Source organism: Scyliorhinus torazame, chromosome 4, assembly GCF_047496885.1.
Source record: "Scyliorhinus torazame isolate Kashiwa2021f chromosome 4, sScyTor2.1, whole genome shotgun sequence".
Lineage (NCBI taxonomy): Eukaryota > Metazoa > Chordata > Chondrichthyes > Carcharhiniformes > Scyliorhinidae > Scyliorhinus > Scyliorhinus torazame.
The window spans coordinates 159564103-159579453 of record NC_092710.1 but is presented as its reverse complement, the minus strand read 5'-3'; the positions used below and the strand labels follow the sequence as shown (position 1 = coordinate 159579453).

Below are 15351 nucleotides of genomic sequence, written 5' to 3'. Positions count from 1 at the left end.
TCAATTGTATCGCATTTGAAGAAAAGCACACTCCTGCAATGCCATGGCAACATCAATGGATAGAAAGAAGCACGGCACTTTGTGCAAAGAAGTTCAGATTGTGCTGGAGCAAGAGCGCCACCACATGACAAACCTGTGATACTATACCAGTGGCTCTCAAACCTTGTGACCATGGAGTAAAAAGACCGCATGGACCACTTACTTACCTGTCCTTCCCCAGCAGTTTTCACCTGTCACCAAAAGAAAATTCATCAGAATTAATGAGTGGAACGGCACTGCTTTTGGTGAGCCACCAATAAGGTCAAACCTGGTTACAAGCCAGGGAGTTTCAAGTATTCTATCAGGATCCAGGTAGCCCGTTTGTTTTCAACCCCACAAATGTTTTAACATCCAATCTCACAATTGCATATCGTAACAATAACACAATTCTTGCTTACAAAAATTAAATTGTTGTCGCTCTGACGATAATTTGTGCTGTGTGTGAGGAAAAGATAGTCTGGTGTGTGAGGTCATATGAGTGATGGGGATGAGGGTTCAGGCCTGCTCTCTTATATGACTTCAGCAGTACATCATAGAATTTACAGTGCAGAAGGCGGCCATTTGACCCATCGAGTCTGCATCGGCTGTTGGAAATAGCATCCCACTTAAGCTCACACCTCCATCCCCATAACCCAGAAACCCCACCTAACCGTATTGGACACTGAGGGCAATTTAGCGTGACCAATCAACCTAACCTGCACATCTTTGGACTGTGAATGCTGCCCATCAATGACTTGGATTTTGAACCAGCCTGAAGAACCCGTACCCATTTTAAGAATCACTGTATTTGGTCATTAAACTTCTTCCAGCTCTGCATCCACATCCTTTGCAATGACCTCCATGACTCTGTTTCCACTACTTCCTTATGTCCTCCTGCTTCCATCACATCCCCCTGTGCACTCCCCCACCCCCTTAGATTCAGGGCACCTTTCTTCCTTTTTATTTTTTTTTCACAAGTCCATCTATGTACTATCCAGAAAGCTGGGGGCCCATTCTGTCCCATGGCTTTGCCATTAATCTTTCTTTCCCAGGGCCGATTCAGCTGCAGAATGACACCTGCTGCAGCTACATTGTTTCTCCCTTTAAGAGGTGCAGGCTAACCTTATGTACACATTACTGATGATATTTAGAAATGCAGCCAATGAATAATGGGGAGTGCAGCTGCATGCAAAAGTCATTACACTTTGCAGGCACTATGAAGTCAGGGTTCTAAATGGATTTCACTTAATGGGCAGCTCATCAGTCCCTATTGGCGTACCCATTTCCAGAGGCAATTTTAGTGACCCAGATTTGTGTGTATTGTATATAACTGGCATCACCAACCACGTTAACTTCTACTGATATGCACTCTACCAAAATTGTCCACTACTCTAGGATCATGGCAGATAGCAAGGATAACCTCCAGGCGCTTTCATTCACTACCAATTATCTCCTTATAGATTCATAGAATTTACAGTGCAGAAGGAGGCCATTCAGCCCATCGAGTCTGCACCGGCTCTTGGAAAGAGCACCCTACCCAAGGTCAACACCTCCACCCTATCCCCATAACCCAGTAACCCCACTCAACACTAAGGGCAATTTTGGACACTAAGGGCAATTTATCATGGCCAATCCACCTAACCCGCACATCTTTGGACTGTGAGAGGAAACCGGAGCACCCGGAGGAAATCCACACAAACACTGGGAGGATGTGCAGACTCCGCACAGACAGTGACCCAAGCCTGAATCGAACCTGGGACCCTGGAGCTGTGAAGCAATTGTGCTATCCACAATGCTACTGTGCTGCCCACACAGGTTATACCCTTCTCTCGCATCCTAGAAATGCAAGGGGTCCATAAACTTAGTTACATCCAGATAAAGTCCATTCTTTCAGCTGCCTCTGCTGCTTCCTTCACCCCATTCATCAAGTTGAACTGCAGCCATCCTGGCTGAGTCCTCATTTCTCCACTTCCTCTATCTTTTCCATGCATTCTGAATTCATCCTAGCTACATTTATCTTCTTCTTCCTCAAACCCTTAAATTTCCTGAATCAAAAATCCACCCGTAACTCCTGTACATATGTCCCCTCTCTGAAGTTCTTCAGCCTGCTATCACTTCCCAGCTCAATGTCCATCTCTCTCACAACTGCATGTTTTCACGTTTCACAATGGGCCAAACCAGTCATGGTGCACGATACCACCTTTTCTTTTGAGTTCCTCTCCTCCATTATCAAACTTGGTGGGAGCACCCTTATTTTATTCTATTCTTATCCGATTGTAGTCCCAGTATTGCTCGAATAGAAAATGCAGGAAAGGCTCAGCTGGTCTGACGTCATCTATGGAGAGAGAAACAGAATTAACGTCGAGTCCAAAACAGACTTGAAATGTTAACCCCGTTTCTGGTCCCACAGATGCTGCCTGACCTGCTGAGTCTTTACAGCATTTCGTTTTTATTTCAGATTTCCAGTTTGCCTTTATTGGAGTATTGCTATAAATGGCTTCACTGCCCAACTGTGTACATTCATCCCTGTCCTCCCACAGGGTAGTTACGCATTGCTTGCTCCTCATTTTTGTCTACATACTGATCCATGATAGCATCATCAACTAAAATAGGATAAGCTTCCAGATGTACAATGGTGACTCCACCAAAGCCTGTGGATGTCAGACAAGCAACTCAGTAGCGACAAGTCAGCAGATCATCTCTAGCTTCAGTTAGAAACTACTGTCAGGTGCCATTCTCCTCTCTCGCCCTTGCCTGAGAATGATTGTAATTTTGTGACAATTCAATCTAACTTCATCAGACACCTTCTTCCAGCTCTGTAACATTAGTTCCATCTGCCCCGATCTTCCCTCAACCTACCATCTGCTGAAATCCTCATCCATGCTGTTTTTACCTCAGTTCAACAATTCCAGTGGTCTCCTGCCCAGCATCTTATCCTCTACTCAGTGAACCTCAATTCATCCTGCTTCCCTATTCCTATCCTACATCAATTTTTGTGAGCATCCTCTCTGAACCACAATTTTACCATTCTGCTCCTCACATTTGATCCTTCCATGGCGTTATCTCTGTAACCTCCTCCATCACTACCCTCTATTCCTCCAACTCCAGCAACATGTGCATGACCCCCCCCCCCCCCACCCCTTACACCTCATCATTGCTACACTTGCAGCCAGCTACATTCACTCTGTAACCCACTCCCTAAAACCCATTGCCTCTCCCCTTCCTTTCCCAATTTCTGTATGTTTTTTTGGTTCTGCATTCTTTAACCTTGCATCTCCGAGACACATTAATGCAAAAGCAAAATACTGCAGATGCTGAAAATCTGATTGTCATCAACCTGAAATATTGATTATTTTTCTCCACAGGTGCTGTCTGACCTATTGAGTACTGAAACAGCATTTTCTGGTTTTGCCTTGGAGAATCATTTCCCACCCGCGTGGTATTAGACAAATGAGTTATTGAACTTGTGGGTGTAGTAAAGGATGTTCATGAGAAGAGTTAAAATGTATCTCTTGTGACCATGTACCGCTGCTTTGTGGAAAGGCAGTGCAAGGACTTTGAAAAGTTCCACGGACTGATTTTGATGTTTAACTTCTGGTACTTTGCTGTACGACATTGTGTATGCATTATTTGTCTTTACAAAACATATCTCCTAGTCATATCCCTTGATAATTGGTGGTAGTGAGACCATTTTAAATATTTCTAAGTTAGGAATTGGTTTAGAATCCTCTAATTAACCAGATACGTCTTCGGTAGGGGGAACAGATGCTGGTTGTGGAGGTAATGGAGAAATATTTATGCCTTTGATTAGGATAATTTTTGATGCAGGCAATATTTCACATGGATCAGGAATAAAAATTATGGAACAACCTATTGGGCCAAATACCCCATTTGTGTGCTGTAAATTCTCTGAAATCACAGCTTGGGCAAATTACCTGGGTGGATTGTAAAATTCAATTTTGCACCTTATTCCTTTTCTTTGCTAGTTTCAGGTTGTGGTGATATTTTCAAACCCGCATTTATCACCCATTTCTAATTACTAACAAAGTGGCAGCAGACTTTATCCCCAAATTACTACAATCTCTTTCCTGAGATTTCCAAGACTTTGGACATCTATCAACATTTTCATTAATGCTTCATCAATTTGGAATGATACAATTTGTGCCGGTGTCTATGCATTTACATTGTGTACCATGTGTTGCCTTATTACATACCTTGTGTTGCCCTATTATGTATTTTATTCTTAAAAATATATATTTTTATTCTCCTCCTTTTTCACATTTTCTCCCAAATTTACACCCACCAACAATAAACAGTAATGAATATAATGTCAATCCCCATATCAACAAAATCCCATCTCCCACCAATCCCCAAACAACTGCCCGCATGTTAACATAAACAAATAACAAAAAGGAATCAGGAATCGCCCATAGCCACTATTAACACATAGTCCCCCTCCCCCCTAATGTTCAATGTTGTATTTTCTTTTCATGTACTAAATGATGTTTGAGTTGCACGCAGAAAAATACCTTTCACTGTACCTCGGTACACCTGACAATAAACAAATCCAATCTTGTAACTTATGCCGATTCCAGTCGTACTCCTTTTCCTTCCTGCTGATGGCAAATATTGTGGGTCTTGGAGTTAGTATCCAAGTCTGACATGACCACCTTGTTAATAGTACATATACTCAGCCTTCCAGGCTGCAGTGAGTCAAGTGGTACCAGTCAAGCAGACTGCTTTTTCTGATACTAAGATTTGAGCATTGTTACAGTTAGTCACCCAGGTGAGTACTGTTCAAACCTTATAAATTATTAAGACAAAGGTGGTGAGTCACCTTATCATAGGGGCAGCTCCTATGCTCCAGGGTCTCAGGTTTGATTCCCGGCTTGGGTCACAATCTGTGCGGAGTCTGCACTGCACATCCTCCCCGTGTGTGCGTGGGTTTCTTCCGGGTGCTCCGGTTTCCTCCCACAGTCCAAAGATGTGCAGATTAGGTGGATTGGCTATGCTAAATTGCCCCATGTGTTCAAACAAGGGTATGTGGGGTTATGGGGATAGGGTGAAGGTGTGGGGATAGGGTGAAGGTGTGGGGATTGGGTGAAGGTGTGGGGATAGGGTGAAGGCGTGGGCTTATGTAGGGTGCTCTTTCCAAGGGCCAGTGCAGACTTGATGGGCTGAATGGCCTCCCTCTGCATTGTTAATTCTATGAAAAAAAAAGGCCCAATTTCCACATTGCGCATAGCCACCTTATTGATATGGCTAGTTCAGTGAAACCTCCAGTCAGGGGCGATGATATTGTTTATGATTATTGTATAAAGGCTAGCCAGGTATATTTTCCAGAGATTCATTCCTGTAATTGGAGAAACCTTAAAAAACGAACCTCTATATTGGACAGCTTGATACACTGCTTAACTGCAGAGAGGTTGGAAAATCCATCCTTAACACATGTTCAGTGGAAGGGGCAAAAGGCCTTTTATTAGCCGAATAAAAATTAATGGGCAGAAGTCGGTGAGCTTAATAAAATAGGGAAACAGTTCCCCAGAAACCATCAATCCATGGACTCTGTCGAATAAGTTAATTTGTTATTTTAAAAGCGATTATGACAAATATTCTTTGATTTTTATTGGTATTCAAGGAGGCAGCAGCACTGTAAGTGACGGCACTACCACTTACCTGTACTAACACTGTATAAACTTTGGATTCAGACTGATTAAATTTAATGATCATTTCAGAAAAGCACAATTTGCAAAAATAATCATTTTAGTCTCCTTACAGCGTTTAAAGGATCTTGTTAATTTGTACTGGATTGATCATGGTATGACCCTACACTTTATTGAGAAACATGATTTTGTATAGGAAACTAACATGGCTAACGTGTACTTACATTTCACTGAGGGCTCTGCCATTTTTAGAATGTTAGATGTTCAATCAACATACAATACCAAATGCAGATGTAACATTTTCTATGCTTCTGGCCAGAAATACAGAAGCATGGCTTAATCAGCATTAATTATTTTTGTGCTTCTTTGATCATAATCTTAGGATGACAGTCTGCCCACAACTCTGATTTGAAGGCTGTGGATTTAGTATAGCACAGGCCCCCTCCTCAGCAAGTTTCAGGCATCGAGTCTTGAGTGAGAAGAATTGGTTCAAGTTTTCTGATTCATTTTAAAAGGACACTGTATTAAAATTAGTTACATAGGATTTAAAGCTACATCCAAAATGAGTTTTCTCAAAATACAACGCTGTGCTGGATTTATGGGAGCTATCAAGTGATGTTAATGATTAGCGTATTCTAATGCTAGCTAGCCATCCTCATGCCACATTACAGGTTGTTCTGCTCTGTAGGCATGTATAAACAAAGACCTTCACTGCAGTGAAAGGAAGCTTTCATCTAAAATCAATCTAAACTGAATTTGTGCGAAGGGTTCCAGGGGTAGGGAGTAGGAAGAGTTGAACAGAAGAGAGAAAAAACAAAATAGAGCACCACCTAGTCTCACTCAGACTAGACAGTAAACTGTAGATTTAGCCATAGACTTAAATGTAAATAACCAATGGTTTCAGAAACTTTTTCTTCATGATTCTAATGTTCCTGGAATTTGTCCAGCTGGCTTAAAAACATCCTTAAGATCTATATTCTTTGTAGAAAGGATTTTTAAAAAGCGGGAAAACTGTCATACTTTCCATTCACACATTTTATCAAATCACAGAACCCACTATAATTTTTGTTTATTTTATTCACCAGAGTAATTCCAACACTTGATGATTCACTATCACGTTAAGCTCATGTATAAACGTGGTTAATCATTCAAAAAAAAAAAAGGTCGACATATAGACCAGTGTTTGCTAATCATTCCTAGATGTTGCTTTGCAGCAATAAACATTTTAAGCTTCTTTTGTAACTTGTCAGCTTCTTTGTTGCACTAAACTGAGACGCATGTTACAATCAAAAGCGATTGAACAGTTGATTGGGAAGATAGCCAAAATGTAAGAAAGAGGATTGAGCCTCCTTTTCAAGGGCAGCCAGCTCTTGTACTGTAGATGCCAAAGCGTCAACATGGCCCTTGTACTGCCCACCTGCCAAGAGGAAGAGCAAAGAAAGTTAAAATTAAGACAAGTTTGAATTATTTGGTCAGTTGGTTCCGATTAAATTCCATCAGCTAGTGTAACACATTCACTATCAAACATGCCAAATGAGGTTATTGCTGTTGCTATGACTTGATGGGAGCAACTCAATGAATGCATTTTGCACAATTGAAGATTTGTAAAAGGAAATAAAACCCGCAAGCAAAGTGCATAAGAAGTCATTTTGTGACAACACTGTAAACAAAGTGAAAAATGCAAAATGTTGGTATAATCTCATACCACACGCGAGTTGAGTTTGCTTTGTTTTTAGAATGAACTGGTACCTTTACTTCTCCTGAAAGTGGTTTGGCCCCCAATGCAGTTTTTGTTCTAAGCTGACTTCCCCTCCATATTTATAAAATTGGAAACAATGTGTGACTTGGTTCAAATTATAATCTCCAGGTTAACTCTACTTTCTGGATTCAGTCAAGGAGAAATTTGCTAAGGTTATCAGGGAAGGTTAGGGGAGTGGAACTAATTGTTCTTTCAAAAGAGCCAGCTCAGACATGATATGCCGAATAGCTGTCCAAGAAATGGCGCAATGATTAGCACTGCTGTCTCACAGCGCCAGGGACCCGGGTTCAATTTCGGCCTTGGGTGACTGTGTAGAGTAGAAACTTTCTTCCAATGTCTGTGTGGATTTCCTCCAGGTGCTCCAGTTTCCTCCCACAGTCCAAAAATGTGCAGGTTAGGTGGATTGACCATGCTAAATTGCCCCTTAGTGTCCAAAGATGTGCAGGTTAGGTGGCATTATGGGGATAGGGTGGGAGTAGGCCTGGGTAAGGTGCTCTTTCAGAGGGTCGATGCAGACTCGATGGGCCAAATGACTTCCTTCTGTACTGTAGGGATTCTATGGTTCTAAGTTGTCTGCATTGATCCTTAAAAACATTTAAATGAGATCTAAGGGCTTATGAAAAATTAAGTAATTTGGATAAACTAGTTTCAAGACCAAGAAACAACAAACAGCACCATGAATCTTTTGAGATTAATTGTGCAAATTATAAACCAGAAAGGTATTCAAATACATGTTAATTCTTGTCAGATGGTCAAATATAGCCAGGTATGACTAACTCAGAACAGTTTGACAAGCTTAAAGAGTTCTTAATGGGCAATGAGCACTTTATCTCTGTCTTCTCAAACCAGAGGGATAACACAGACAATCTAGTTAAATATTGTGAAATACTGGTTACAATAAGCATAATGAGAGAGGAGAAAGTACTGCAGAGACAGACAGACATCCTTGAAGGTGGATAATTCATCAGGGCCGGATGGCTTAGTATCCCAGGATGTTAAAGGAAACCAGGGAGGAAATAGTGGATGCTCAGGGGATCATTTTCCAATCCTTACTGGATACAGGCAAGGTACCAGAAGCTTGGAGATCTGCGAACATTGAACCATCATTTAAAAAAGGTGCAGGGAATAAGCCAATTAATTATAGGCTGCTCATCCTGACTTCAATGGTGGGAAAATTAGGAGATAGCTATTGACTTTAGAATATCGATTGTTTGGAATGAATTCCACTTTTCCACCATCTCAACCAGAGAAATGTGAGGTAATGCATTTGGGAAGGGAAAACAAAGCTAGTGAATACACAATAAACAAAAGGGTATTAAGATAGGTAGTGAGAGAGAACTTGACTACAGGTCCACAGGTTCCTGAAGGTCAGTCACAGAACAGGTGGATAAGGTGGTAAAGAAAGTGTTAGGAAAATAAAGCTAGTTTTAGGGGATTTATATTTGTAATAGTAAACATTAGAAATAAGGTACAGTTTTAAGTGGGCTTAATTTAATGTTTCTATGCCTGGAAGGGCAAAACCTATAGTAAGATTCATGCTGGACAAAGGTCTTTATATATGTGGGGGTTGGTTAAGTTCCAACTGTGCTTTTATCAAGCTCAGAGAGGGCTATGGAGTGAAGAGTAAATTAACAAGCAATGGCTGCTCACAACCGGGACTTAGTAAGGTAGAGAAGCTTTTAAGTTTTAATTTAGTCAATTGAATTGCAGTTGGGGATAGGTAGTGAGAGAGAAGGTAGCTCCCACAGCTCTGCTAGAAGCAGTTGGTTTTAGAAGGCTAAAGAAGGAACAACTCCCAGTCTTGCTATAAGAAAAGCCATACCATGGAGTAATGGTTAAGAAAACATATGCCGGAAATCTAAAGTCCAGCTAGTTAAGGAAAGTAGGAAAATGAAGAGAAGTGTCCCAAGAAGTATGGAGTTAAGTGAACAGAGACCAAGGTATGGCTCAGAAGAATTCAAGGAAGAGTGTTCTGATTTAAAGTGACAATTGCAGTAACCAGATTTAAAGTGGGACAGCAGCCTTCAAAGGTAAAACAAATGTATGATGCTATTTTAATGAGGTCTGGGACTCGAGAGTTGCAGTTTGCACAGCAGTCAAGACAAAGAAATCCTAAAGGAGTTGGTGTGAAATCCTGGACTGAATTCGCCGATAATAGTGGAGGGGAAGCTTTGTTCAAGTGTCATTTGGAAAATCGGGTCCCTATTTTGGAATACAAACCACAAAGGGAAACCAACATTATGAAAAATTGCCCCTCATAGAAAAAAGAAGAGAAAACATTTTAAATGTGTTTTTGGGAGTACGGTTTGGAAACTCTTGTGACAATCATCTGGAATTCTGATGGAGACATCCACAAATGTTCACTTGGGCTACAGAGTGGAGAGTATATTTGACCACAATCATGTTGTGCGCTTAAAAGGGAGTTTGTGTTAATGAGGCCATTGTAGATTAAGATGTACTTGGTAATTCATGTTAATCCTAAAACCGGTGTGTAATTGTTAAACTGTCAAACTGGGGGAGGGGCAATTTAGCATGGCCAATCCACCTAACCTGCACATTTTTGGGTTGTGGGGGTGAAACATACGCAGGCACGGAGAGAATGTACAAATTCCACATGGGCCGGGATCGAACCCGGGTCCTCAGCGCTGTAGGCAGCAGTGCTAACCACTGCACCACCATGCCGCCCAGGTGGACTGTATCATAAACCGATTTTCTTCATGTAATTTTTTTCTTGTTAAAACTAATTGATCATCCTGTGATTCTGTCCCGCTGCATTTTATTAAAAATAAATAAAGTTATAGTCTTTTGAGACAGGGTTCCATTCTGGAATCTTCCTGTTCAGTTGTAACATCAACTGGGATTGTAACAAAAGCATATAGAATGCTTTCCCTTCTTGGAATAGGTATTGAATACAAAACCAGGGATGTAATGCAGGAACAGTATGAAACACTGTTAGGCCATAGCTGGAATGTTGTGTACAAATTTCAATTTGCTGAAGATCGTAAACTTGGATTGGCAAATACTGAGGGTGATACAAATCAACCGCAACAGGACATAGATAGTTTAGCAGAATGGGCAGACTAGGGCTAGTTGGAATTTAATGCAGACAAGTATAAGGTGATGCATTTTTGCAGAAGGTAAGAAGGTATAGGGGGAGATGATATAATGGCAGAGGGGCATGGATATTTGCGTGTAAAGATCTTTGAAGGAGACATATTGACAGTGTGATTACCAAAGTGTGTAGAATCTTGGATTTCATATAGAGGTATTGATTACAAAAGCAGGGAAGTTATGCTGAGCTTTTGTAAAGCTCTGGTTATAGAATCCCTACAGTGCAGAAAGAAACCCTTCGGCCCATCGAGTATGTACCAACCTTCTGAAAGATCACCTACGGTCAGACCCCCACCCTATCCCTGTAACCCCATCTAACCTTTTGGATACTAAGGGGCAATTTAGCACGACCAATCCACCTAACCTGCACATCTTTGGACTTTGGTTAGGCCACAGTTAGTGTACTGCATCCAGTTCTGGTCACTACACTTTAGGAAGAACGGTTATGGTCTTGAGGGTTCAGAGGAGATTTATTAGTATGATTTCAGGGATAATGGAATTTAGCTACAATATAGATAGGAAAAGCTGCTGTAGTCTCCTTTGCTCCAAGGAGAACAGATAGGGATGATGTGACTGAGGTGCACAAGATCATGACTGGTTTGGACAAGGTAGACAATAGAAAAACTGTTCACATCAGTTGATGATACAAAGACTAGGGCACAGAGATGCAAAGTTTTGGACAGGAGATGCAGGGAGGAATGTGAGGAAGAATTTTCCTTTTTAAAAACACAGCCAGTGGTAATGGCCTGGAACTCTGCTTCAATCACCTTTGTGGGCAATGGAAAGGAAATTGAATGGGAACGTGAATGAAATTTGCAGGGTGGAGTGCAGGGGAATGAGGCTGAACAATTTGCTCTAGCGAGCTGTCATGGACTTGGTGGGCCAAAGAGCCTCCTTCTTTGCCGTAAATGTGTCTCACTCTTTCAAAGAGTTGACCTAGGAATCATGGATCAATGACCTGATCTCCTTCTATATCATTGCATGAACCTTTGGAAAAAACAATGATGCAATTAAATAGATTTAAAAAACAATATGATTGCAACATATCAAAGCTCTTCTCCTTTAAAATACTTGCCTCCTGCTGCTCTTCTCTTTCCATAGACTACTTTGCCATCAAATTCATCCACTGGTATTTTCAGGTCTGGCTCAACTTGAGCGATGATGACATTCAAGTGCTCTTCGACGTCGGTCAACAGCTTGAAAGAATTACAAATGTTTTTATTTTCTTGGCTGAGACATTAAATGGGCCAGTATGCACAGGAAATGTAGAGTCAAAATATTTTCAACTCACAATCCATTGAAAAATATTTACAAACATTACTGAATGTTAGTCACCCTAGGAGTCAATAGACCTCTGTTGTATTATCCATCTTAACTCTGTACCTTCAATTGTTCTTTCCTAAAAGTAGAAAATCTGGGCATGACCAAAGTTTCTAAATAATGAGGGAGGTAGTGTAGCTCTGTTATTTAAGGATGACATCTGTGCAATAGTAAACGATGACATCGGTACTATGGAGGATAAGGTTGAATCCATTCGGGTGGAAATCAGGAAAAGCAAGGCGAAAAAGTCACTGATAGGAGTTGTCTATAGGTCACCAAATAGTAACATTATGGTGGGGCAGGCAACAAACAAAGAAATAACTGATGCATGTAGAAATGGTACAGCAGTTATCATGGGGGATTTTAATCTACATGTCGATTGGTTTAAGGAGTTTATAGAATGTATTCGCGATAGTTTCCGAGAACAGTGTAATGGAACCTACAAGGGAACAAGCAATCCTAGATCTGGTCCCGTGTAATGAGACAGGATTGATTAATGATCTCATAGTTAGGGATCTTCTCGGAAGGAGTGATCACAATATGGGGAAATTTGAAATACAGATGGAGGGCGAGAAGGTAAAATCAAACACTAGTGTTTTGTGCTTAAACAAAGGAGATTACAATGGGATGAGAGAAGAACTAGCTAAGGTAGACTGGGAGCAAAGACTTTATGGTAAAACAGTTGAGGAACAGTGGAGAACCTGTTAAGCGATTTTTCACAGTGCTTAGCAAAGGTTTATACCAAGGCTTATACCAACAAAAAGGACGGTAGAAAGAGGGGAAATCGACCTTGGATATCTAAGGAAATAAGGGAGATTATCAAATTGAAGGAAAAAGCATACAAAGTGGCAAAGATTAGTGGGACACTAGAGGACTGGGAAATCTTTAGGGGGCAACAGAAAGCTACTAAAAAAGCTATAAAGAGTAAGATAGATTATGAGTAAACTTGCTCAGAATATAAAAACAGATAGTAAAAGTTTCTACAAATATATAAAACAACAAAGAGTGGCTAAGGTAAATATTGGTCCTTTAGAAGATGAGAAGGGAGATTTAATAATGGGAGGTGAGGAAATGGCTGAGGAACTGAACAGGTTTTTTGGGTCGGTCTTCACAGTGGAAGACACAAATAACATGCCAGTGACTGATAGAAATGAGGCTATGACAGGTGGGGACCTCGAGATGATTGTTATCACTAAGGTAGGTAGTGATGGGCAAGCTAATGGGACTAAATGTAGACAAGTCTCCTGGCCCTGATGGAATGCAGAGTGTTAAAAGAGATGGCTAGGGAAATTGCAAATGCACTAGTGATAATTTATCAAAATTCACTAGACTCTAGGGTGGTCCCGGCGGACTGGAAATTAGCAAACATGACACCACTGTTTAAAAAAGGAGGTAGGCAGAAAGCGGGTAATTATAGGCCAGTGAGCTTAACTTCGGTAGTAGGGAAGATGCTGCAATCTATCATCAAGGAAGAAATAGCGAGGCATCTGGATGGAAATTGTCCCATTGGGCAGACGCAGCATGGGTTCATAAAGGGCAGGTCGTGCCTAACTAATTCAGTGGAATTTTTTGAGGACATTACCAGTGCGGTAGAGAACGGGGAGCCAATGGATGTGGTATATCTGGATTTCCAGAAAGCCATTGACAAGGTGCCACACAAAAGGTTGCTGCATAAACTAAAGATGCATGGCATTGAGGGTAAAGTGGTAGCATGGGTAGAGGATTGGTTAATTAATAGAAAACAAAGAGTGGGGATTAATGGGTGTTTCTCTGGTTGGCACTCAGTAGCTAGTGGTGTCACTCAGGGATCAGTGTTGGGCCCACAATTGTTCACAATTTACAATAGATGATTTGGAGTTGGGGACCAAGGGCAATGTGTTCAAGTTTGCAGACGACACGAAGATGAATGGTAAAGCAAAAAGTGCAGAGGATACTGGAAGTCTGCAGAGGGATTTGGATAGGTTAAATGAATGGGCGAGGGTCTGGCAGATGGAATACAATGTTGACAAATGTGAGGTTATCCATTTTGGCAGCAATAAGAGCAAAAGTGATTGTTATTTAAATGATAAAATATTAAAATATGCTGCTGTGCAGAGACCTGGATGTCGCAAAAAGTTGGTTTACAGGTGCAACAGGTGACTAAGGCGGCAAATGAAATTTTGTCCTTCATTGCTAGAGGGATGGAGTTTAAGACTAGGGAGGTTATGCTGCAATTGTATAAGGTGTTGGTGAGACTACACCTGGAGTATTGTGTTCAGTTTTGGTCTCCTTACCTGAGAAAGGACGTACCGGCGCTGGAGGGTGTGTATAGGAGATTCACTAGGTTAATCCCAGAGCTGAAGGGGTTGGATTACGAGGAGAGATTGAGTAGACTGGGACTGTACTCGTTGGAATTTAGAAGGATGAGGGGGGATCTTATAGAAACATATAAAATTATGAAGGGAATAGATAGGATAGATGCGGGCAGGTTGTTTCCACTGGCGGGTGAAAGCAGAACTAGGGGGCATAGCCTCAAAATAAGGGGAAGTAGATTTAGGACTGAGTTTAGGAGGAACTTCTTCACCTAAAGGGCTGTGAATCTCTGGAATTCCTTGCCCAGTGAAGCAGCTGAGGCTCCTTCATTAAATGTTTTTAAGATAAAAATAGATAGTTTTTTGAAGAATAAAGGGATTAAGGAATATGGTGTTCGGGCTGGAAAGTGGAGCTGAGTCCACAAAAGATCAGCTATGATCTTATTGAATGGCGGAGCAGGCTCGAGGGCCCAGATTGCCTACTCCTGCTCCTAGTTCTTATGTAGTATAAGATAATTTACCTATTTTGATTGGGTGGGGAGACAGAGGGGCAGAAAGTAGCTACATATTGGTAAATGGTCTGGATGATTTTCTAATTGGAGGTATGATAAGGGTTATTATTTCCAGGATCACAATAGATATGGCCTGGAAATTAGTTCTGATCGATATACAACCTTTTATCAAGAACACTACAATGTATTTAACTGCAATGGGGTGGGATTGGTAAAAACAGCACATAAAGTTTGCCAAATTCCTGGTTAGAGTTACAGTTGCTAATAATGCTACTATTCATCTCAAATCCATCCAAAGTAAATAAATTTCTTTTCATTTTTTTGCAGCTTTGCCTATGTTGTTGATATTAGGCAGGGTCAGAAATAGCTCAGCTCTGATCCAGTTGCCACAATGTTCCAAGAGGTTATCTTACATGGTAACAAATGCAATCTTTATATGCATTCCTGCCCCCCCCCCCCATCCGTGGCTTGCTATGAACAGTGCCATCAAAAGTTCAAGTTTAGTTTGAACATTACATTTTGTTACAGATGTAAAACAATCTTATTCAAAAGTCTAGTTACATTATTAGCACTTATTTTGGAGAGGATGAAGGCATTTACAAATCAGCTAGAAATCTATAGAAAAATAATTAATCCTACTTCATGCAGTTGCAGCAATTGGTTGTAAACATGCCCGT

General features: G+C 41.0%; 1 protein-coding gene across 1 annotated transcript in view; it reads right to left on the bottom strand.

The window, feature by feature from the left end:
- Positions 1-6740: 6740 nt before the first annotated feature.
- Positions 6741-15351, bottom strand: part of ddx1 (DEAD (Asp-Glu-Ala-Asp) box helicase 1) — a 75776-nt gene continuing 67165 nt past the window's right edge. The window contains exons 25-26 of the mRNA XM_072498806.1: positions 11627-11747; positions 6741-7098 (exon numbers count right to left, since the gene is read on the bottom strand). Coding sequence (XP_072354907.1) covers positions 6968-7098; positions 11627-11747 — 252 coding nt within the window. The 3' untranslated portion in view covers positions 6741-6967. The remainder of the gene's footprint in view (positions 7099-11626; positions 11748-15351) is intronic.